Raw genomic sequence first — 23,056 nt, 5'->3', positions numbered from 1 at the left:
CCACTGTGAGTGGGTCGTGGCTGGGTCTCCTGCTCCCCTGCTTCTCTGAAGCTGGGTGCATATGGAAAGCATTTGCAGATGAGGAAACTGAAGCACAGTGCAGTCTCCTGGCCTGCCCCTGCTCAGTGGCCAAGCCTGGATTCAAGCCCAGGCTCCTCTGACTCCAAGGCTGTGGACCTCAGGATTCCTCCAGTGCGACTGCATAGCCTCTGGAGACTGTGGCCTTGACAGGTATTTACTCCAGGTGCTTGAAGAGTCCTGCCTTTCCTGATGAAACACTTTGTCATGAGCGTCTGGCTTCATCAGGTCCCTGGCTGCTGTTTCTGCTAGAGAGGCTCAGAGAGGACCAGGCGCTTCCCTGCTGGCCACCTTCCCCAGAACTAAGCAAGCACCATACCTATGCTAGGCAGGCGCTGATGCCCCGCTCAGAGGGAGATGCTCTGCTTGGTTAATCCATTTTTCTCCTCGAGCTGGTCCCACCCATCTTTTAAATAAACCAGCCACCCTGACTGCAGGTACATTTGGATGCATGACGTGGTAGGGTCATCCCAAGGCAGCGCCCCGGCTCGTGGGCTGATTGTCAGGACCAGGGGATTTTTTTTGTCCCCACGGAGCCCTCCGAGTCTTGGCTGCCTCATCATGGCAGAGCCTGGCACTGCGTGGGGTTGTGTTTGCTTTGGTGGTTTCTGAGACAGGTGTGTGGAAGTAGATTTCGGGTTCTCTTCCCTTCCTTGGATGGGCCCCACAATGTCCCAACTTTGCCTAGTGCCAGGTTCACCACAGAATATGCACGGACACTGCTGGCAGGCAAGTCAAGGGAGGACCCCATTTCTTGTCCTTCTTGTGCCTTGGGGGAGGGCTGAATCAAGCCAGACCTCAAGGGAAGGAGGCCTGAGCTCCCCTCATCGATGGGAGATCCTGGAACGTCCCTACCTCTGTGTGACACACCTAGATCTGCAGGGAGTGCTTGTCAGGCCCTGCCTCTGGCTTTTGTATCAAGTCCAGTGCTCCTGAGAGCCACCTGGACACACTGTCTTCAGCCCTCTGATGCATGACCAGCCTCACCCACCTCCACGTTTGGTGGAGGAACATGTGGGCATGGTCACGATTTGGCCAGCAGCCTGGATGGTCCAGGCTCTGACCCAGTAGGAGGAATGACAGCACATGGCAGCACCATGGAGGAATTGCCAGGAAGGGCGGAGCCAGTCTGGGCTGCCCTCTGGGCAGGTGACAGCTGTGTGCCCAGCACGTGACTGCCCTCAGGTGCTCCACCCTCTTTTGGGGAGGCAGGGAGGTGGACAGATGCAGGGCTCCGGGGCAGGTTGCTCGTGGGAGAGGCACTGAAGTAATTGAGACTGGAAGGAAGTGCTGGCCAGCTGGGATCAGAAGAGACTGCCAGCCACGCTCCTGGGCACTCCTGACCTGGAGCTGCTCAGCATCTGCTCCTGGAGGATGTGGGCCCGGGGCTCTAATGGGGTTCTGTTTAGCTTGGAGTCTGTGGTGGCCTGGTGTCCCCATATGACCCACATCCCAGCACTCATGGGGCCCTAGAGGGGTCCAGCTAGTCAACAGGATACCTGCTTTGGGCGCCCTGGGCCCGGCCCTGCCGTTGTGGGACTTCCAGGTTGGAGGGAGACAGACACCCATGAAATAGACAAGCCAACAAGTATGCCAGTGCAAACAAGGTTGTTGGCTCTGCAGGAGCGGAGGACTGTTCCGGAGGGGGTGCAGGGGAGGGGACTGAGCCGTCCTGGGCAGCTCCCTGGAGAAGGGATGCTTGAGCTGAGGTACAGAAGATGAACCACGTCAGGGTGGAAGGAGGGCTTTTCTAGGGAGAAGCCACAGGGGCCAGGAGCTTCACGGAGCTCACAGAAGGCCACTCTGGTGGGGTGTGGAAAGCAGAGAACAGGCTAGTAGGGGCTCTTGTAGAGGCTGAGGCCAGTCGCTCATCACCCCAACCCCACCCGGATGGACCTGTGTCCCCAGGGAGGCTTCAGTGCTGCAGGGGGGCCTCCAGTGACCTGGAGGAGGCAGAGAGAAGGATATGATGTGTGCCTCAACAGCCATCCTGGAGTTGACAAAGTGCCTATAGCTGAATTTTTTTTTTTTCCAAGATGCAGTTTTGCTCTTGTCGCCCAGGCTGGAGTGCAATGACACAATCTCAGCTCAGTGCAACCTCTGCCTGCTAGGTTCAGGAGATTCTCCTGCCTCAGCTTCCCAAGTAGCTGGGATTACAGGTGTGCACCACCACGCCCAGCTAATTTTGTATTTTTAGCAGAGACAGGGTTTCACCGTGTTGGTCAGACCAGTTTCAAATCCTGACCTCAAGTGATAAGCCTGCCTTGGCCTCCCAGAGTGCTGGGATCACAGGCTTGAGCCAGAATTCCGTCTGTAGCCGGAATTCTTCAGGAAGGGCAGGAGCAGGAACAGAGCCCTTAGGGTGGGAGCTGGTCCCCCTGGGGTGCCCTGGGACAGCCCCTTCCCAGAGGCTGCCTATGAGACCTTGGTGTCGTGTGTGGGATGTGCCTTCTGATCCCAGGGTCTGGGAGGCAGGACACCCTAAGCCAGGGTCCCTGGAAACTCTGGGCTCTCTCCAGGTGACTGGGACGTATGATTCGTCTGTCAACCCTAAGTTTTAAATTAAGTCCCAGCCTGTGACCACATGAGGCCTCCAGTTATTTTTTTCTTTTTTTCTGAGTCAGGGTCTTGCTCTGTCACCCAGGCTGGAGTGCAGTGATGCAATCTCAGCTCACTGCAGCCTCCACCTCCTGGGATCAAGCCATGCTCCCACCTCAGCCTCCCGAGTAGCTGCGACCACAGGCAATCGCCACTGTGTCCAGCTAAGTTTCCAGCTTTAAAGTGTCTTCCTGTTTCTTGCCAGCCAACGTCACAGCCTTTGTCTTGTTTAGAGTGATGATGTTGCGCTCTGAAGGGTGAAAGTCTCAGGTTTCGGTTGTGATTGAAAATTGTCCTGACGTTTACAAGTGTTAATTGTGTTATGACCACAGGAGGCTCCTCTCTCCTCTTCGTTGTTACGTCTATGCTTTTATGATCAACCTACTTCGTTGTTTAAAATCATTGTTGATTGACGTTAGGAGTTTCTTCAGATTTCTAACATAGTAATTAAGCCACGAGCAGCCAGGATCTGGCCATGTTGGGTGGTGACCAAGAGGGGCCTTCGAGGGCAACAAGAGCACGTTTTTTGAGGCCGGGCGACGTGGCTCACGCCTGATTATAATCCGAGCACTTTGGGAGGCCAAGGCAGATGGATCACTTGAGGCAAAGAGTTCTAGACCAGCCTGGTCAACAAGGCAAAACCTCATCTCTACAAAAGACACAAAAATAAGCCAAGGGTAGTGGTGTACGCCTGTAATCCCAGGCAGTTAAGTGACCGGCATGACAGTTGCTTGAACCTGGGAGACAGAGGTTGCAGTGAGCTGTGATCGCGCCAGTGCACTCCAGCCTGGGCAACAGAGCAAGACTCCACCTCAGAAACAAACAAAGCATGTTTTCTGTTGCTCCTCAAAACTAAAAGCCAGTGTTCAAAGACCCCGGGAAGCTGCCCACCTCCAGGCAGCATGCTCATGGCTGACCCCTCATAGGTGACCCTGTGGTCGCAGGGAAGCTCCTGTTGGTTTCCGCTCATGGGAAGGGCTCATTCCTGCTTTTGGCCTGTGACCCCCAAGAGTTATACACAGTTGTCAGTGAGGAATGTGGCAAATGGGGAAGGAGGCACAGATGCTGGGAGACCCTCAGGGCTGACCCGCTGAGCCTTCCAGCTCCTTAGCTGGGGCCTGCCCATGGCCTACCCTCCTCCCAGGGTATGTCTTGTAACTGGGGGCGCTTTGCATGGGACTCTGTACCTTGCAGCTCACGTAACGCCTGCTGGCGCTGACCACACGGCTCCTTCCTTCTCTCCCGGCACTGGCATGAAGCGCTGCCTGTAAGTATGAAGGTGAATGTGACATGGGTCGTTCTGATACTTCCTAACCTGAAATAACCACTATTACCTCTGGCCTGCTAACCGCCCCCCAGCAGCCACCACCTGGCTGCTTTCTCGCTCTGGGTGTCTAAACCTGCCTTGCGAGGCCTGTCTTGGTAGAGTTAGGACACTAGGGAGTTCCAGAGGCTGCATTAAAAGGTACCCGAAGCCAGCTCTGGTTCCTGGGGAGCAAGTCCCAGCGGCCAGATTCCGGCAGAGATTTCCTTGAGCCTGTCCCGGAATGAGGCCACGCTGGGCCACTGGGGAGGGTGTTCTGACCACAGGGCACCACTTGCCCCGGAAGCCCCTGGGGTTTCTGCAGCCTGGTGGCCAATGACATCATTGATGGTGACATGGCAACACGTCTTCCGGACCCCAGATCAGCCCATAGCTATCCCCCAGGCAGGTTCTCTCATGCCTGCCTATAGGGAAGAGCTGAGCTCCCTGAGATTAAGAGATTATGTCGAGGCAGGCGAGAGGATAGAGCCCATGCTGGGGAGGGTGGTGGGGCAGAAGAGCAGCTCTGAGTCAGGAAGCTTCTGCCAGGATGGACTGTTGTGCCCCTGGGGGTGTGCGGCATACAGAGAGGTTGGTTAGGGTTGCTGGTGGGAGAGAGACACGGGGACAATATATGGGAACAGGTGACTTTGGACTTTGTCATGATTCACAGGGAAATGGAAATGACTCTGGCCAAGGGGTGTGATGTCCAGCAGCCCAGAAGAGGAAGCTCTGGTCCCGTGGGCAGGACCAGTGGGGCCAGAAGGGAGGCCTAGCATGTAGTCACATATGATTCAATCCCACCAAGGGGCATGGACAGTTGCCCTGTGTCACTGGAGCCTCTGGGGGCTGGCTGTGGAAGGTGATACAAGGCTCGGTCTTGGTGCTTGGAGCAGTGTAGGGGGCAGCTGTGGCTCTGGGGGCCACCAGCAAGGACAGGGAGTGGACAGGGCAGGTTGCACGTTTGACCTTGACCTGAGGAAGAACAGAGCCAGGTGACACCTAGAGCTCCTAGAAGGCAGGCTGTGGCCTCCCTGGTGAGGCACAGTGACTCTGCCTTTTGGTGGGTGCTGCCACTCCCACCCCCAAGAGACCCTGCCTGGGCAGGACTGGAACTCATGGCCACCAAGATCCTTCAGTGCTGAGTTTCTACACAGATAAATCTGCTCACTAGAAAAACATTCAGCGAGGCGCGGTGGCTCACAGCTGTAATCTCAACACTTTGGAAGGCTGAGGTGGGCAGATCATAAGGTCAGGAGTTCGAGACCAGCCTGGCCAACATGCCGAAACCCCATCTCTACTACAAAAAAAAAAAAAAAAAAAAAAGCTGGGCCTGGTGGCATGTGCCTGTAATCCCAGCTACTCGGGAGGCTCAGGCAGGAGAACTGCTTGAACCCAGGAGGCAGAAGTTGCAGTGAGCCAAGATTGTGCCATTCCAGCCTTGATGATACAGCGAGACTCCGTCTTGGGGCAGGTGCAGGGAGAAAGATAAACGTTCATGGGCTACTAACAACACATTCTAATAATTCTGTTATTTGAACATCTAGTAGTCAGCCAAGCCGCTGCTTCCCCTAACCAAGTGTCTGCGTGCTGGCCTCAGAAACGCCAATGCCCCCTGCCTGGCCGTTGGGTGGAGGCCACCCTGATCCCTGCCCTCCCTCCTCCACAGGCTTCGTCATCACCATCTCAGGACGAATGACCTTCACGAGCAATAAGTCCATGGAGATCGAGGTCTTGGTGGACGCCGACCCTGTTGTGGACAGCTCGCAGAAGCGCTACCGGGCCGCCAGTGCCTTCTTCACCTACGTGTCGCTGAGTCAGGAGGGCAGGTCGCTGCCCGTGCCCCAGCTTGTGGTGAGTGCACATCCCTGCCAGGCGGCCCTAGGGTCCCTGTGCTTGGGCCTCCAGGGGAATCTGTGCCTGCCTGAATCCTATAGTCCTGTCGGTGGGGGTCAGAGTGGGGCCGGGCCTGGCCATTGCCCAGACCAGTGACCTCGGGCTGCAGGGCTGATCCGTTGAGGTCTCTGGAAGGAACATCTCATAACCGGCGAGGAGGCCTTTGGGCTCTACTTCCAGGGCATGTGGGGTGGGGCTGGGCAGAGAGGTCCCTTTACAAGAGAGGTCCCTTTATAAGCACCTTAGCACGGATGCTGCCTGGGGCGTCCAGGTCATCTCTGAGTGTGGTGCCTTGGGGTTCCCTGGCATTGTGTTTGAACACTGGAGGGGGATGAGGACCATGCCCCGGGTCCCCCATCCCCTGCTGAAGGGCCTGCTGGGAAGCTGGAGGGAGGAGTGGGCTCCCTCCAGGTAGCCCTGGCCCGAGGGTCCTACCTGATACAGACCGAGCCTGGCTGGTGGGCTCTCAGGCTGGGGTGCCAGCTCCTTGGCCGTTCTCCTCCTTAGGCAGCGCGGGTGCGGTGGGTGTGTGCTGAGCTATACATGCTCGCTCACAGGGGCTGCTGCCCCCAGGTGTCCATGCCTCCTGAGCCTTGCCACATTTGAGAGCTGGTAGTTCTGTCTGGTATGGATTCTGTAGGGTCACAGACATCGGCAGGTTCACATGGCCCAGAGAGGCAGCTTCCTTATCTTTGTCCTAAGAACAGAGGCTCCCCATCCTGGCCAACCCCATGGGCTCTGCAGCCTTTGGGCTAGTCCTGATTCCTCTTTGAACCAGCTCTTGTGTCTGTCACTGAGGGGAGCAAGAGGAAAGCAGAGCCGCCCCTCCGGGTAGTAAGGGGGGATGGTGCCCGCAGGCCTCTTGGGAGCCTGGTGCTCTAGTGGAAGTGACTGGCAGGCAGGCACCGCAGCCCTGCGAGGCTGAGTCCTGATTACAGAGGTTCTGGAGGCCCCTGCCCCCGCAGTGTCTGCTCCCCACACAGATCTGAGAGCATTTGCTGCTCAGCCTGCCAGAGAGGAGCGTGCACTGAAATCCTTTGCAGCAAACAGGCATTGCATTAAAAACCCAATCCTCCCAGAGGCTGCAGCGCAGCCCGTCTCTTCCCCACGTGGCTGATGAAGGCCACCTGGTGGCCCCAGCTGCCTTGTTCCCAGTTGAGGCTGAGACCCCCTACAAGCCCCTCTCCCAGCCCTGCCCCTTCCTGGAGTGGAGGAGCCCATGCCTCACCAGGGCCCCTGTTGGCAGTACCAGGCGTGGTGTGTGAGCTGATAGGCCCAGAGAGTACCCTCCCCTTCCAACTCCAGGACAGCTCTTTGCTGGAGTTGGGTCCTGGCGTCTCCCAGGCTGGGTGGGCTGCGTGGGGGAGCTGATGGTGAACCTGGGCTGGAAAGCTGAAAGGAAGGCAAGTGAATGGTGGCTAGGCCCAGCACGGCACTAACAAACACAGTGCCCGTGACCCACCCTCACGCAGCTCATGTGACCAGGCCCCTCTCCTACCTGGGGCTTACGAGGCCTCCAGCCCCACCGCCTCTTCTGTGGCAAAGCCCCCGAGGCTGCCACCCCCGCCTCATCAGGGCTGGCTCTGCTGCCTGCTCTTTCCTCCCTCATCTGTTGCCACCCTTTACTTATAAACCCACCCACCTTGCCCCGGCCCATCGGCCTTGGCAGGATGGCGTCCTGCCTCCCCGTCACCTGGGCTGGTCTGCAGTCCATCCTCCGTCCCTGACCCTGCTGTGAGGCTATGGCCTCCTCTGTCCTTGACCTTCATCAGCCTTGTCTCTGGTTCTCCTCCCACCTTGGACACGCCTTCTCTGAACTTGCCTGCTCTTCTCAGCCATGAAGTATGGGCTCCGCTCTCACCCGGGCCCGCTCTGGTCTCCCCCGATGGACCCGACGCCCCTCCAGCAACTCTCCGTGCTGAACCCCCCACCTCACACAGGCAAACTCTCGCAGCTCTCTCCTTCCCCACCCGCGACCTCTTCCTGCCTCCTGGACGCACTTTCCCAGCTCCGTCTTCCCTCCGCGGGCAGAGTGGACAGATGAGAAGACACGCCCTGTCTGCTGGCCACTCCTGACTGTAGCACAGCTGACCAGGCCCTCAGTGAAGCCTGTGCTCCTTGGACAGGGGACTTGTAGTGTGTGTAGGGACAGTCTGGCCTCCCTGGCCACCACACAGTCCCCTCACCCTTGGCTTTGACAGGTCCTAACTTGTGCCCCTTCTCTCCTGGGGTTGTGGCATCCACGCCTGTGTGTCTTATTGACTGCCTCTCAGCAGGGTTTCCAAAAGCATCTCAAATACATTTTGTCCCAAATGGAACTCATTATCCCCCCATAAAACAAATTCCTCTCCGCCTCTGCGCTGCTCTGAAAGTCTGGGGACCCAGCTGGTTACTCCCCACTCCCTCATGCCCACGTCTACCCAGTGCCTCTCCATGCCTCTCTCCCGAATAGCTCTTACTGCCCTGTCCCCATGGGCCCCTGCTTAGTCCCCAGCTGCTCCCTCCTCCCTTCCTGGTGCTCTCAATCTGACCCTTCCCTGCAGCCCAGGGAGCTGGTCCTCAAAATCCGAGCCACTCCCTCTCCCATCAAATGCATGCCGGCTCCTCCATGTCCTGGGTGTGGGTGCAGCAAGCTCACTCCCGCCTGATGCCTGTTCACCTGCTGCTCCTGTCTGGACCACCCGCCCCAGACCCTCCTGGAGCTACAGCATTTCTCAGGCATTTTCTCCTTAGAAGGGCACCCACAACCGCTCTAGAGAAACATTACCTCCACCACCCCCAGACCCCCTCCCAGCACCCCCCACTACAGATGCTGCGTGGACTGTCAGGCTCACATGTCCAGGAGCAGGGTCAGCCAGAAGTCCAAAGTTATGAGCTGTGTGGCCTTAGGCATGCACTTTCTGTGTGCCTCAGTTTCCTCATCTGTATGGTGGTGGTGGGCACAGTACCCACCACATGGGGTGGGTGGAGATGGGGGGCCTTCATTGTCTGCTGCTGTTCACCTGCACTCCCTAGGGCCTCACACCCTCTTAGAGGGAGGAGAACACAGTGAAGATAGAGGAAATTCCATGCTGTCCTGGGTCACGAAGAAAGCAGGAAATGAGGGGATCGGAGTGTGCCAGGGGATAGGCCCAATTTTAAATAAGTTCCTTCCCAAAGAAAGTCTCAGCGGAGCCTGCAGTCAGGGAGGAAGGGCAGAGGCTGTCTTGTGGGGACTGTTCAAGTGAAGGGAACAGCGAGGACCAAAGGCAGAGCCACTGTCTGTAACAGGGAGCTTGGAGACAGTGACACGCCCGAGGCCACCCAGCTAGGACGGGCAGGGCAGGGGGTGGAGGGTGGTGGGAGTCTGTGGGACTCGTGCACATGGGTATAACAGAGGAGGGTCCAGGGGCCTGTGCTTTGAAAAGACTTTGGTACAGGTTGGTGGGGTACCCTGGGGTCTTCCGTCCAATAGCAGCCCCTGAAAGCTGAAAGTAGGGGGGCATCCTTCCAGGTTGGCAGTGGCTGCAGGCATGGTTGGTGTTTCCTCCCCCAGCTGCCCCCAGCTGGGCCGTGCACACTGGATGTGGGGGCAGAATTACTCGCACCTACCTCAGCACTCGGCTGGCTCAGGGAGGCCAGTGCCGTGACCATGAGGGCCAGCGATCCATGTGCTCTCTGGGAGGGGACTTCTGTGCCTCACATCCCCTACTCCCTATGGAGTCCAACCCAAGGGGGTTGAGCCTCATGCAGAGAGCAGCCTGTGTCATGGAGGCTTTTGGGGCCCGACCTGTGACATTCCCAGAGCCACCTGGGGGGCAGTGCTGGAGCTACCCCTTCAAGAACTCCACGCCTTGCGGTGGGTTAGAATGCAGGAGGAGGGCTGGCCGTGAAGGAGGGGCTGCAGAGGGGCAGGAAAGGGCACCTGCTTGAATGGAGAAAATGGCGACCTGTCCCCGAGTGTGGCCCGTCATGTTGAGCCAGCCTGTTATTTCTCTCATTAAAGATGGTCTTTGATTCTTCACTGAGGTGTCCTGGGGCCCACGGATGTCAAAGTGGATGTAGATAAAAATAGCCTCTGGCAGGGCAGGCTGCCCGGAGAGAGATTTGCAGCCCTCACTTGGGGACTGCTCGCATGAGCTCGAGTTCTGGGCTGGGAGCACGTGTGTGCTCCGTGCAGTGAACCTGCCTGTGCGTTACATCCCTCCAGATGTGCCCCGGCAGCCCCTCCTCCTGCTCCCAGTCGCCTCCCTCATCCCCACGTCAGCTTTCCTCAGCCTCCTATTTTTAGCTCCCTTCCCCAGGGCCTGGCTGACACCGATGCAGCCTCTGTTTGGAGTTGCATCTCCGGGAATATTAGAAGAGGCCAACTCAGTGCGTGGAGCCAGACCTCCCTGTGGCAGTGCCCTCTGACCTTGGGCTGACAGGGGCTGGAGAAGTGGCCTGTGGGGAGAGACGGCAGGAGGCAGGTAGCAACAGACAGGTGTGGGAAGGCTTTTCAGTCTGCAGGAGGGTCAGAGCCCAGTGTGTCTGCCGAAGCGGAGGACATCCCTGGTACCTCGGGTGGGGCTGTGCTTGCCTTTGATTCCTGCAGGCATGGGGGCTGTAGTCCCTGCAGGCCCAGGGAGTTGGGGCTGTTGGCTGAGAACTTGTAGGTCCCAGCCTGGGCCTGAGGAAGAAGTGCAGACAGGGAGGGGCGGGGGGCTCGCCCAGGCCCCTGACCCGGGAGAAGACTGTAGCCCGTTCCAAGTGTGCCATGTCTGTGGGGTCTGAGGGAGCATGGTGACTTCATGCTTCTGGGCACACTGGGGAGGGGATGTCTTGCCAGATTAGCTGAGGCTTCGATTGCACACACTGCAAAGATGAAGGGTGTTTGCAGAGCAGGCTTCCAAACTGGAGCAAGCCTGCCCCCTTTCCGGAGGGTCTCACTGGTGTTCACAGATGCACGTCTCCCAAGGTGGTCAGGGCCAGAACTCAGAGCCTCAGTCTTTAGCCGCTGAAATGTGTCCTGGGTGGAAGCGGGAGGCAGTGAGAAAGGCGGGTGCAGCTGTCTTTACCTGGCCTCTTACAGGGCCTCACATGTAGCCAGGGGAGTTCCGAGAACACAGGGAAAATGCGCACTTGTATGCTTGTCCATTCTGACGGGCCCCGACCTGGAAGAGCCCCAGAGGCCCACAGACAGCTTCATGTTGAGGGAGCCCCACGAAGCTGGAGGCCATTCTCAGCGGGTTACTTTCTGGTTAGGAAGAGCTGCCTGTCTCCTGCAGGAGTCAAGGGACTTGAGCCTCACCCAAAAGGGGAGGCTCCCTTTTGGGTGGTGCCTGGGTGCAGGTCATGGGAGCAAGAGCCTTCAGGGAACGCCGACCCCTCTGACAGCTGGTGCATCCACTCACAGATGTGTCCATCCCTAGACAGGAGGCAGGCACCGGGCAGGGAGTGACTCGCCAGGGGTCACGCGGACAGCAGGCCCATCTGGGACCTCACTGGCTGGGAAAGGGCGCCACTCGCTGCCGTAATCAGATGCCACTGTGCTCTCTCCCAGCCAGGCTCTACTGCTGGGTCCTGGGAGGAGCCCGGCCTGAAAACCCTTCTGTGTGAGAACCTAAACCCTGGGAGTCCCACACACTGCCCACCACATTCAGCCCAGGGCTTTGCTTCAGCCCCAGATGGTCTCCGGACCAATGCTGGGCAGGTGACTGAACCTTGCAGGCCACCATGAAGTGTGGGGGTTGAGGCACATTTTAGTGTGAAAGTTTTCCGCTCCAGTTTGATTCTGTTTCAGTTTGAAAGTAAAACAGTTTGATTCTGTTATCCCTCCTGGGGCCTTATGGGAGGCATGGCCTCAGCACAGACCCACACACTTTTAGAAGACTCTGGAACATGGCACCCGCCTGGCTTCTGCTGCTGCCCCATGACCTCCTTCTCCCAACCTCAGCTGATTCACCTGCATGAGTGCAGGGGCCAGATAAGCCCCACACCGGCCAGAAGGACAGCATGGCATGGGCCAGAGCATCTGGAAGGAGGACACTATTTGACTTGCTGACCATCTGGTGGGGCAGGATGGGCCCCAGGGTTGAGGTCAGCTGAAAGGCCCTCTGCAGCCTTCTGGAAGTTGTCTGCCATGCAGTGCTGAGGGCCACCGCTTTGTGATGCACCGATATGGGGGCCACAGGCAGGGCAGGCTGGAGACGCCTCTTGGCTGTGGCTGGCTTGAGCCATCGCCAGGACATTGCCCCAAGGCCCCTCTCAGTGCCGTCTCAGTGATGCTGTAACTGGAAGGTCTCTCACCCCTTTGCACTTAAGAGGAAGCAGGAGGCAAGGCTTTCATGGTGGTGGCCGCCACTCCCCACCGCCAGGACCTGCCTGACCCCCAGGCACGGGGTGCAGAGGTGGCCGTTTCTGACTGTGTCGAGGCCAGGCCAGGACAAGAAGAGAGGTCCGGCCCAGGATGTAGAACAGAGAGAGAGGTCCCCATGTGGGGCCTTTGTCAGGGGACATGGTCTGGGGTCTCTGCTGCCTTGGCATCCTGGACACCCCATTGCTGCAGGCTCCTGCAGGCAGGAAAGGGCCACAACTACTCCCAGAGAATTTCACGAGCAAAAGAGTGGGCGTAAGCACCGTGTGGTGGCCGCGTGCAGCCTCTGCGCACTTGCCTGGGATGACACTGCTACACCAGTGTCATCATTTGCTTCCTTTGTTTGTTTGGCCAAGATTGAACTTTTGGAATAATTTTTAATTGTTGGCTAATTTAGGAAATTCAGCTGTTACTGGAGTGCAGGAGTTTGACGGTGTGTTCCTGGAAGGGCTTGGTGAGCCACCAGCCAAGTTTGGCCATTAGTGAGGGAGGCCCTGCCCCCCTCCTGCCCCCACCTTGCTGCCAGCCCACAGGCGTGAGTCATGGACTAGAATATTCAGGAGGCTCAGAATCCAGTGTCAGGCTCCCTGTACCTGCTCCTTTTGCCTGCCTTTAGCCAGAGTCAGTCTTGTGATGGGAAAATACCTGCATTCTGAAGCTGCTCCTGTCACCTCATTGGTTAGTGCTTGGGAACATCTGGTGGCCAGTGAGTCCCACATGGCTAGAACCTGAGGCATGGGTACCCAGAAGGAGGCTGGCGCAGATGAGAGCATGCAGCCCTCCCACCAGCCTGTCTGTCGCCTTCCGTCTGCCTGAGCCCAGACTCTTTCTCCAGCCATCTTGGGTTTCTGTTCTGCACATATCTCTGGAAGATCCACTGTGTCCAGATAGCCACATGCTGGCCCTTCTGAGCAGCGCTGGTAGGCAGCTCTTCTGATGCCGCCTCGGCCTAACTGGCTGCCGGGGGCAAAAACCCACCTGGGCATGGTGAACTGCTCATGTTCTCCTCCACCGCCCCCCACACCCTGGGAGTTTACAGAAGGCTCTGCTCAGAGCCAGGCCTGGGGGACTTACAACAGAGTGTGGGGTGGAGACATGGGGCCTCTCTTCCCCCTGCTGTCAGATTTGTGACACGGGCAGAGCAGGCACTGCCAGGAGGGTGGCTGCACCAGAAGAGGCCATGGGTAGGATTTTCAGAGGGTGCAGTGAACCGAGGGAGTGTCCTAGCTAGACCAAGGGAGCTGCGGAAGGTGAGTGAGAGGCCTGGCAGGGAGGCCTGTAAAGGTTGTTGGGCCCAGATGAGGGCCAGGCCATGGGACTTGGAGTTTTCAGCAGAGTGAGCTCATGCCTGGAGTATCTTGCGGGGGCTGGAGGCCACCTTGGTGAGGGGTGTGGAGTGCCCCGGCCAAGGCCCTTTGTGGCCAGATACACGTCTGAGCCCTTCGAGCAAAGGGGCAGGAAGAAACAGGCCCTGGGTCCCGCATGGTGGTAGAAAGGATGCAGAGGCCTCCCCACCCAGGTGTGCAGGATCAGAAGCAAGTCCCCAGCATGGCCGCAAAGCTGGCCCATCTCCAGGAGGGTGGCCAGGCCTAGGTGTGCTGGATACTCCCATCTCACCTTTGTCACCTTTGCGGTCTCCTGTTGAGCACTCCATGGTCTGAGTGCCCTGGAATTGATTGGGGACAGATGATGCCAGTGTTCCTTGAGCAGAATTACTGGTTTTGAATCTTTAACATAAAGACCATCCCAGTTTAGAATTAAGGCTTTTTGATTTTCATTTGTTTGATCGTTCATTCATTCATCCATCCAGCAAATGCCTCCTGTGCCCCTGCTGTGTGCAGGCACAGTGCTGACCTCCAGCAGGACAGGAAGGGCTCCACAGGGCACAGCACAGAGTGGGCACAGGCAGAGCAGAGGTCTGCCGTGAGCACCCGGCTTTTGACACAGGCCTCTCCCACAGTGGGCACTCAGCAGGTGGCAGCTGTGATTGTTTTTGGCATTGTAGGGTGGGGACTGCCATGTCCACTCCTGGCACAGGAGCCATGAGCTGAGCGTGCCGGGGGCCAGAACACTCCATGATGGCAGGAAGGGCTCCTGAGAGGCCACTGCCCAGGGCTGAGTCCTGACACCTCTTCTCCACTTTGTGGGGACAATCTCCCTTCCTCTGCCAGCAGCCTCTCATTGGCCTTTACTCGGGGGAATTTTTTAGCCCCACTTGGGAGCAGTTCTTTCTGGGTCTGAGCAGGTGCTGCCGGGTGAGGGGAGCCCTTGGTGAAGGTGTTTATGACTCTCCACACTGACGTCATTATTTGGGACTTCCGGCCGCTTTCTGCTGGAGGCTGGTGCAGCCCGGGGTGGGTGTGGCGAAGGAGGTAATTAACCCAGGCCTGCCACTGCTGGGAGAAGCTGCACGCTGCTGGGAGAAGCTGCACGGATGGCGGAAAGGCTCTGCTAAGTTGAGGTCCTCGGGTGGAGCAAGACCCTGGGGGCCACAGGTGCTTGTGAGGCTGGTGGTCCCGGTGCTAAGCTCACCAGTGCTGGCTTCTCCGTGCACAGGGCCCCTCACCCGGCCGTGCTGAGTGTCCTCAGTAATGAGATGTTTTCATTGCTTTTGTGATGATCCCAAGACCCCTCTTGTCTCCTGTTAACAGGAAGAGGGCATGCTATGTGGCTTCCTAATTAAGAAGGTCTGTGTCCCTCAGGCTTACAGGAAGTTGTTATATCCCCACTGGAAACCCTCTTTGCACAATTCATTAGTTACAAAAAGGACACAACCTATTGATTTTACCGAGGGTGGAACTTAGTCATTCGTCCTCCATAGCACATTCCAAATGTGTGTTCTCCAAGCACAGAAAATGCAAAGTGGAAAACATTTGGTTTGCAGCATTCAGCTCTAAAAGCCACAGGCTTCCCCTCCAGTGGAAGAGAGCCCAGAAGACAGCAGCTGGCAGGAAGCACTGAGTGGAGGGAGGAAGAGGACGCAGACCCCAGGCCGAGGCTGCCACCAGGCTGTGGGAGAGCCAGGGGCTTGGTGCAGGGTGCCACCAGGGAGGAAGCATCCTGTCAACCTGCTGCCCTGGGACCCTTCTACCTCTCCATCCCCGTGGGTGGGCATGATGCCCTGAAGGCCCCGCCTCCTTAAGGTGACCCTGGGCCATCTGGCTGTCCTTTGAGGCAGCCACACGGCAGCAGGACATGTTCTTGGGGCAGCCATCAGCCCCCAGGCTGCACTTGGCCTCTGAGGTGTTTGTGAGGACATCAGGACCACCACACAGACCCACGTGCCTGCACCAGGGGCCGCAGACACCTGCACATAGTGTAGGAGCTCACACACGCTGGCACCATGGGAAGCACTTTGCCATGCCACTTTGTTCAGTTCCTGTTTCCAGGTGAACAAACCTGGTCCTGGGTCACGCAGCTGGGCCCGTGGGACTCAGAGTCCTGCCACTGGCCTTGCTGCCCCATCCCTCCCACCAGGCAGGTACCCGGGATACACGGGTGTCACATGCTCTGAGTTGCCTTTGCCACTCCATTTTTTCTCTCTGGCATATTCTTGGAGAGCCTGCCTAAGGCCACAAGTGGGTGTATGGCAGCTGGCACCACTGGCCAGTGCCCCAGAGGCTTAAATCCTTCCCCCACCAGCAGCCTCAGGGACTGGAGAGGGACATCTGTCTTCCCGTGGAGCGCTCTTTCCTCCTCCAGCACCACCCCCCAGCTCTTCATTAAAAACAACAACAGCTAACAACGTATGCATTTATTTACTTTGCTGGGTGGAGGGAGATGGCTCTCAGGAGGCAGCAGCCGGGCCGTGTGCTGGGGCCATCTGTCTTGCTCCCTCAGCTTCTCACCCAGCGAGAGGAGGTGGCCCCTTTGTTGCTTAGGTAAGGGAGATATTTAGCAGAGCCACAGCCTGGGGAGGCTGGCTGCCCACCAGCAGTGGGCTGGTAACCTCTTACCGTGGGGCAGGTACCGCCCTGCCTCCCTCTACTCTGCTCCACCTCCCCCTGGGTGATGAGCCTGGGTCTTCAGGCACCTGGGACGTCCCTGCCTTTGACTGCCGTCTTCATATCTTCCACCCTGGAAGGATGACCCTGGACACTCAGGGAGGAAGGCCATTCTCACCTTGGGAGGGCAGTGCTCATGGGTGGGTGCTCCATGCAGTAACGCTGAGGCTTCTGAACTAGTCTGGACTCAGAGCCCAGAGCATCCACCACATAGCACCATCCCTGGAGACAGGGGAAGAGCGATAGGACCCATGCAGCCCCTTCTGCACATCCATCCATCATCAGACAGTGTTCGCTTTGTCTGAGGGCAGAGGCTGGCTGATAAGTGCTGCAAATATTAAACAGCAGGGCCACATCAGAGCAGCCCCGGGGCCCACTGCTGGGCACCGGCTTCTCCCTCTGCCTGGAGCCGACCCTAAGAATGGCCTGCACCTGGGCTCATGCCTGCCTCAGGCTGCTCATGAACTGATCTCAGGAGAGAAGCAGCCACAGCCTTGGACGTGTCGCTTTGGGAACGCTCTGTGGCCTGGTGGCCGCTGGGGTGGCAGCAGCTGCAGTGTTTTGGGATGATATGGCTGAGGGCAGGGCAGGGCCCCGCCTGGGGGAGGCTAAGCTCAGCAAGTGCTCCTGGGCTGTGCTGAGGGCCAGGGTCGGGTGAGGGGAGACAGGAAGGCCTCCCACCCTCGTTCACCATGGAGACTCTACGAGTCCATCGCCTTCCTCACTCCCCACTGATGAGTCCCACCCCTAAAGCCCCTCAGCATAGGATGTCCTGGAGAGCAGCCTCCGAGCCCAGGTTTAAATGGAGGCTATGCCCTTACCTGCTTTGTCACTTTGGGCAAGTTACTCAGCCTTTCTCTGCTTCACTTCCTCATTAGTAAAAGTGGAACAATAATCAGCTCTGTGCTGCTGGGTGGGGTTGTCGGGAAGACTGATGTGCACAGCCAGCCGCGCCCCGAGCACGGGTTGCAAGCAGAGAATATCCCCTTATCGCTTAGTCCCGGCCCCATGTGCACAGCCCATACAGGGGCAAAGAGGCGGGAGGGCTCTTGTCTGCAATGCCTTCTGCAGGCCCAGAGTTGGGTGGTCGTCCCACATCCTCAGGGGCTAGAGGCATGTGAGCTCTGGTAAAGATGCTGAGAATGGTGGGAAGTGACTCGTATTCCACTCCCAGAAGGCCAGATTGTTAGGGGGCTTGAAGGCTCCACTGCTGGGTGTGGCTGGCAGAGGTGAGGGCTGGGCTGTCTGAAGCCCTGGAGGTTCTTGGCTCTTGAGCACAGATCTCCCTGCCATCCTGGCCGCATCGGATGCCTGGGGCCTGGCACACACCTATGAATGCGACAGGAATGTTTCGAGCATTGTCCTGAGTTAGCGCTCAGCACCTCTTGGCAGGGAGTGGTGAAAATTGAGCCTGTGGGTGGCCCTGGACGTCTCCTGAAGCTCTGCCCGCAGCCCACCGCTTGTAAAGCCAGGGCTCCATCTCTTTGGGGCCTGGAGATCATTTGTGCCTGAGGAAGAAAGGAGGGGCTGGTCTTCCTCTATCTAAGACTAGTTAGTTTTTTTTCTTTTGTAGCTTTTTAATTATAGAAAAGGTCAAATATATGCAAAAGTAAAGAGAAGAAAGAATTCCTGGTTCAGGCCAATCTCATGTGTTGGCAGCCCTGACCACTCCCCCAGCACCGAGAGCTCTCACCTGTGGAGCTTTCACTGTTTAGCAGCTTTATTAAGACGGAATTGGCTGGGCGCGGTGGCTCACGTCTATAATCCCAGCACTTTGGGAGGCCGAGGCGGGTGGATCACGAGGTCAAGAGATCGAGACCATCCTGGTCAACAAGGTGAAACCCCGTCTCTACTAAAAATACAAAAATTAGCTGGGCATGGTGGTGTGTGTCTGTAGTCCCAGCTACTCGGGAGGCTGAGGCAGGAGAATTGCTTGAACCCAGAAGGCGGAGGTTGCGTGAGCCGAGATCGCGCCATTGCACTCCAGTCTGGGTAACAACAGCGAAACTCCGTCTCAAAAAAAAGACGGAATTACAGGGTGTTCTGCTCACCCACTTACAGAATACCACTTAGCAGGTTTTAGTTTATTCAGAGAGGTGGACATCCCCCATCACAGTCTATTTCAGAACATTCTATCACTCCAAAAAGAATAACCACCCTGTAGCCGCCACTGGTCCCCCAGCCTCCTGGTCCTCTGGTCCCTGAGAGCACTTGCCTGAGGACTCAGGCACTTGGGGACCGAGTTTCATGCCAGTCTCCCATGTCTGCACATTCCCAGGAAGTCTCTCATCCGGCTGGACCTACCTGGCTCCTGCGAGCTGGGCCTGGGCTCCAGCTATGTCTCTTCTCACTATAGCTGCCTTTCCTGGGCCAGGTTCATTCTCTTCCGCTTTCAAGGATTATTTTTCAGTCCAAGCCCTTGTCGTCTTTCCTCTCTGTGGAGGGCAGATTATCCACCAGCTAGAGGGAGGACCCTAGCAGAGGGGCCAGGCTTTCAGACTAAGAGGCGCCTGGGTACAGTCCAGCCTGCCCGTCCCCGGCTCTCCTGCTCCCAACCCTGATGTCACCCAAGGTTGCCATAGCCACTCCAAAGCCAGCAGAGCCCAGTGGCAATCCCACTGGGCCCCGTTACCTTGTTTCCCAGCTCTGGGACCCCACCCCCACCCCAGAGCACTTGTTCTGCCTGCTACAGGGTCTTCGAAGTAGGCAGGAAGCCAGGCTGTAGGTGCCACTCTCTGCGGGGCCTTGGCCTTGGCCGCTACAGGTGGACAGGAGCTGCAGGTTTCCTCCGCATCACCAAGCAGTTCCATAGGGGAAGAAGAGGACAAGGCCCCTACATCCCAGCCTGGTGGGTTTGACCTTGCATTCTTGGCCACTTCAGATGTCCCCCATTTGGGGCAGGGTCCTACTGCACAGGTGTGGTCCTCAGGCCACAGCATCATGTCACCTGGGATTCTATTAGAAGTGAGTCTCAGCTCTTAGACCCTCTGGATCAGAATCTGCATTTACTAGACCGGCAGATTCAGATGCACTTAAAAGTTCAAGAAGCCCTCACCTAGCACCTTCTGCCTCAGTGTGCACAGAGGTCTTCAGCTGTGCCCAGCAGGATGTAGCCGTGTCTTCAGGGGACCTTGTCTATCACCTGCAGGGGCTGGACTCTGTGCCCTCCAGCCCCCAGGAAGCTTAGGGGTCTTGCCCACTTAGAACTGCAGCTAAAACTGAGAAAGAACATGTCATTTTCCCTGGGCTGTTTCAGGTCAAATTGCGTAGCCTCGGATTTTATTTTTAAAAGTCAGCCAGAGATCAAACCATAGCAGCGGGAGGGACTTCTTCAATAAGGTATCTTGGAAAAGCCGCCCGTTTTCCTGTGCACACTGAAGACTCTTCAAAGGAGAACCAGGACTGCTGCAAGGAGGGCCACCTATTTCTTTAAATACCCAAAGATTCCATTGGCTCCAGGCCGGTGAGGTTTTGACAGTTTACACCTGGTGACATTTAGAGACCAATTTTGGAGAGAGCAGAGGGGAGGAGGCATTTGGTGTAACTACATTCTCTGGCCGACTGCTCTCTCTTGCCAATATGCCATTTGTCTATAAAACACTTAGGCCCCAAAATAGCTGTACAGTTGGGTGTCATTGTGGATGAAATGAAGGGCAGCTGCCCCATTTCTTTGGCTTTCAGACACCCTCAAAATGTTGCAATGAAATGTCCCAGAGGAATTAGCACAGCTCATTAAACCTGAATTCCCGGTCAGGGAGGGGCCAGACAGAATGTGGAGATGGGATAGATAGGACCTCAGAAGTGACCACCTCATACTCCAGGGGTGGCACCTGCCCAGGGCCACAAGACTTAGAGTGAAAGGGGATGCCGTTCATAATCACAGCAGGTCAACAGGCACAAACCAGGACTGTCCTGGGCAGAACCCAGTCTTCCGCCAGCTGTTCCATTGCCTCTGCCCCCAGGGTGAAGAGAAGGGGACCGTGGGGTCCAAGGTGCCACCTCCTGAGTGCATGGTCCAGAGTGTGGTGACAGGGCTCCCTCCCCACAAATCAGGCCTGTTGCTCCCAGTACGGGGTCAGGCCTTCTCAAGGTCACAGGCAGCACAGCATCTGCCCACTTCTGTTAGGGACAGTGACCGTGTGCAGCTGGTTTTCCCTCGGAGTGCAGCAAATGCAGGGTCCCTCTCCCTTCCTCTCCAGTCACGCTCAGCTCCCATGTTTCATTATCAAGTGCATTTTCCACCAAATTCAGTAGCAAACAGGCCCTGGGGTTGCAGTTACACCTGCTATGAAAGGGGGTGTGAAGGTGTCACAGGGCTCAGCAGTTCCACTGACTGCTTCTGACCCGCCATGCCCTCAGGGTCCCCTCCTCCATGGAGCTCTGCCACCCATGGCTCCTGCCGCCCCTCAAAGCTTCTCGGCCAAACATAGCCCAGCCAATAGGCCCATAAGCAAGGTGGGACATGAGGCCCATGCCTGGCACCTGGCAGTCCCAGGAGGCCAGAGGAGCTGAGGCGCGGTACTCTGCACTCTTCTGGGGTGGGGCAGATCCACGCATGGGGGCGTGGCCCAGGTCAGGTCACATGGCCACGGCACTGGTTCTGCAGTGACCCTAACCTGCCTGTCTCTGTGTGTGGTCCACAGCCCGAGACCGAGGACGAGAAGAAGCGCTTTGAGGAAGGCAAAGGGCGGTACCTGCAGATGAAGGCGAAACGACAGGGCCACGTGGAGCCCCAGCCCTAGACACCCTCCTCCTGCTGCCGGGGCCCCGAGTAGCCATGGCAACAGGCCCAGTGTCCAGTCACTTAGAAGTTACCCCCTTGGCCAGAAACCCAATTCACATTGAGAGCTGGTGTTGTCTGAAGTTTTCGTATCACAGTGTTAACCTGTACTCTCTCCTGCAAACCTACACACCAAAGCTTTATTTATATCATCCCAGTGTTGATGCTACAATGTTGTCCCGAGTGCAGGGAGGCGTTCCATGGAAACCCTCCGGAATGCTTCCAAGCACACTGTAAGGTATGGGGAGAACCCAGCGCCACTAATAAAGCTGCTGCTTGGCTGGACCCACAAGTCCTGGGTGGTCATTTGTCTTGGGGGGGCTGCTTTCCCAGGGGGTATGGGATGTGGGGGCTCCCGAGGACAGGCTCAGCTCTCCCAGCACCAGCGCCTGCATAGACCCCAGAACCTCAGGCACAGCCACACCAATTGGCGTCCGGCTGGTGATTTGCGGGCTGTGAATGGCCATTTCCCGTGGGGCCCTGGTTTGGTGTCCTGGCCCCAGACACCCCGGCTCCCTGGACCTCATAGGCAGCTCAGATGCTGGGAGAATGTGGACTCAGGGCCACGCTGCATGGTGGGAGTGCTAGCACCCCACGACCCCATGGTCCGGCTTGCATAGTATGCCGGCTCTAAGCCTATGTGGCTTTCCCATGGACAGGGCGGGGCTCCTCGTAAAGACTCAGAGAGGTGATGGTGTGAAGAGCCAAATGTGGCCTGGCTCAGCCTGTGGGAGCCCCACCCTGACCCAGGCTCTTGGTAGAAACTGCCCAGATACCCCAATCTTTGTCTGTAGGAGGCCCCCAGCTGGTGCCAGGACCTTGTACCTGATGTGCAAACTCCCCCAGCCACCCAGGCAGGAGGCCGTGGGGATGGCTTATGGGGCAGGGGTCTGAGCGGCAGCATGAAAGTGTGTCGGTGCTGTTGGTGTGAAGCTGTGTGCATACATGTCACCAACATGTATGTGGATCTGTCCCTGTGTATCTGTGAGCACGTGTGTGGTGAGGGTGTCTGCAGCAGGGTTTATCTGTGCATCTGGCCTGGCCAAAGCCACTACAGGAGCCAGGACCCCACCTGCATCCATGGGGCTCCAGCTAAGCACACCCAGAGGTGGCATCTGGGAGAATGTTCCCAACTCAGTCTGTCCCTGAAGCCCCAACATCTGTCCTGCAGCCTGGAGAAGGCTGGCCCATCAACAGCTGCAGCCTCGCACAGGCTCCCGCGCACCTGGAGAGAGAGGGCTCAGCTCCAGATGTGCAGAAACACCAGCCAAGAGCTTGGGAATCTGTCCCGGGTCCCAGTTATGGCTGATGGGGTTATTTTCTGCCTGGGAGGGGGTTGGGGTGGGGGGGCAAGCTCAGCCACATGAAGCTTTGGCCACCCCACCCTGCTCCACCCACGACCCATGCCAGAGTGGTGCCCTGGGATCAGAGCGATGAGGAGGCCACCCTTCTGAGCAAGCAGAAGAAGGCCCAGGGCTGGCCACAGCAGCGCCTGTGCCCAGGGGTTCACTGAGGTGACCAGGTCCCCAAAGCACCCACATCCTTCACGTGAAGGTGGGCCCCGCATCAGACTCCCTAGTTCAGTCCTGGCTCAGCCACTCATCCGTGTGGATTTGGGTAAACCAGGCACCTAAAAACCGCCTCCCAGGGGCACCAGGCACTTTGCACCAGATCTCAGCACAGCACTGAATAAGCTGGGCAGCCGTCAGAGACCATCTCCCACCTGCCCCAGAGCCACCTGGGGCCGGGCAGAGGCACTGGTGCAGGCAGCAGTAGGTGAGCTGGGCTGGCAGAGAGGAGCCAGGCTCTCCATAGCTGTGTGTGCAGTCTCAAGTGTGGTGATTCTAAGCGGCATGGTTCTCAGTGGCCATGTAATTAAATGTGGTGTTTCTACCATTTCACCCCGAGTCACAGGCAAGACGCTTAGAAACACCACCCTTGATTACAGCTGCCCTGTGCCAGCCTCCCACTGCTGGTGCCTATTTATAACCAGGGCCACCTGGAGGGGGATCCAGCCTGTCCACAGAGGGCTCACCAGGGGCACTAAGGGCCCTGGCTGCTCC

The 23,056-nt window shown here is 57.6% G+C and overlaps 1 protein-coding gene across 7 annotated transcripts in view; it reads left to right on the top strand.

Annotated features, from left to right (window-relative positions):
- ACOT7 (acyl-CoA thioesterase 7) overlaps positions 1-21,285 on the top strand; it is a 123,518-nt gene extending 102,233 nt beyond the window's left edge. For 5 of the 7 annotated variants that reach the window (XM_035307559.3, XM_035307556.3, XM_035307558.3 and 2 more), the window contains exons 8-9: positions 5,649-5,833; positions 20,857-21,285. In XM_035307559.3, coding sequence (XP_035163450.1) covers positions 5,649-5,833; positions 20,857-20,955 — 284 coding nt within the window. In that variant the 3' untranslated portion in view covers positions 20,956-21,285. Of the gene's footprint in view, positions 1-5,648; positions 5,834-18,905; positions 19,062-20,856 lie in introns of all 7 variants that reach the window. The other 2 variants (XR_013519756.1, XR_004745695.3) reach the window with 1 other exon arrangement.
- Positions 21,286-23,056: the final 1,771 nt, after the last annotated feature.

The sequence above is a fragment of the Callithrix jacchus genome, chromosome 7 (genome assembly GCF_049354715.1).
Source record: "Callithrix jacchus isolate 240 chromosome 7, calJac240_pri, whole genome shotgun sequence".
Classification (NCBI taxonomy): domain Eukaryota; kingdom Metazoa; phylum Chordata; class Mammalia; order Primates; family Cebidae; genus Callithrix; species Callithrix jacchus.
This window is presented reverse-complemented; position numbering and strand designations above follow the sequence as displayed.